The sequence below is a fragment of the Limulus polyphemus genome, unplaced genomic scaffold, assembly GCF_000517525.1.
Source record: "Limulus polyphemus unplaced genomic scaffold, Limulus_polyphemus-2.1.2 Scaffold732, whole genome shotgun sequence".
Taxonomy (NCBI): domain Eukaryota; kingdom Metazoa; phylum Arthropoda; class Merostomata; order Xiphosura; family Limulidae; genus Limulus; species Limulus polyphemus.
The window spans coordinates 379,564-381,014 of record NW_013666342.1 but is presented as its reverse complement, the minus strand read 5'-3'; the positions used below and the strand labels follow the sequence as shown (position 1 = coordinate 381,014).

Here is a 1,451-nt window from a genome sequence, read left to right as displayed (position 1 = left end):
CTTGAAATACATAAAACAAAATTTTTAACAACTCATTCATAAAAAAGCAAAGTTTTTTAACCCAGTGTTCTATTGCATTCAGCAGTGCTGATGGCAAAATTTTAGCCCATGTAAAACTTCATATCAAGTATTGTAACATTTAATAAAAACTAAAACTTAAAAATTAAAACTTCAGCAATAGTTCACAAAGTGATTTCAGACAAATTTACACAAATGTTTATCTCTCTCTCTCTATATATATATATATATATATATGTAGATTGTAGATTTTTCTTGTAGGTTCTATTTGCAAACTGAAAAAAACAAACTTGCAAGACAATGTGGCCTTATCATTGGCATACATATTGATGACCCTTATCAGGTCTGAAATGTTATTTTTTCTTCAAATCGATTACTTAATACACACTTCTACCTTGGACAAATAGTGGTGTTTTTTTATAAATAACTGCAAACTATTTACTTAGTTGGAAGAATAAAACTTCAGAAGTTTCATATACTCCAAAGTATTAGAAGTAACATGGTTTTGATTAGGTAAAGAGTAAAAAATATACAAGTATCTTCCCGAATGGCTATACAAAATTAATAGAACGTTTCCATGCAAGTGTGAAATTTTGTACTAACATGAAAAAAGTGTATTCCCTTTTCAACTTCCCAAAGTTTACTAGTTTCAAGTTAAGTTTTGACCTTTTGTTCTTTATATTGTTTCTAAACATAAACCTAGCATTGAGAGAGTTGTTTATGCATAAATAGGTCAGTGAGAGAGTTAATAATTTTATATAGTATTATTTTTGTGTTATAAAGATATACAGATTAGCACTTCTACAGAGTGCTCGGGAAAGTTGAAACAAATATGCAGAGCAACAGCTGGCACATTCACTGAAGTACGTTTAAAAATTATGCAATTACAAGTAACTCTTCCTTAACCTCAATTGAATTATACATCAGATATGTACTACACCTGTCTTCTCAGGAAACGGGTAGAAGAAAGCAACAATAAGATTGACTAGAACAGCCAAGTTGAAAGCTACTGTACTCCAATCTGACATGTGCCTGCTGACCCAATATAACAGAGGCTGACCTAAAATGAAAAAAATTGTATTTGTTGAAGAAAAAATATTCTTGGAGTAAAGATTTTATCACTTTCATAAATGGGACCTAGAAGATATATATTAAACCAGTAAAATTATCTTTTTTAGGAGCAAACACTGTATTTGTACCATAAGTTCTGTTACTCGACATACTAGTACAGTATGCTTGATGGGATGAAAAGTTATACTAACACAGTAAGTTTGTTTGTTTGTTTTTGAATTTTGCGCAAAGATACACGAGGCTATCTGCGCTAGCCGTCCCTAATTTAGCAGTGTAATACTAGAGGGAAGGCAGCTAGTCATCATCACCCACCGCCAACTCTTGGGCTACTCTTTTACCAACGAATAGTGGGATTGACCGTT

At 31.8% G+C, this 1,451-nt stretch overlaps 1 protein-coding gene across 1 annotated transcript in view; it reads right to left on the bottom strand.

Annotated features, from left to right (window-relative positions):
- LOC106460236 (inositol 1,4,5-trisphosphate receptor type 1-like) overlaps nucleotides 1-1,451 on the bottom strand; it is a 109,320-nt gene that overhangs the window by 10,900 nt on the left and 96,969 nt on the right. The window contains exon 45 of the mRNA XM_022386900.1: nucleotides 959-1,078. Coding sequence (XP_022242608.1) covers nucleotides 959-1,078 — 120 coding nt within the window. The remainder of the gene's footprint in view (nucleotides 1-958; nucleotides 1,079-1,451) is intronic.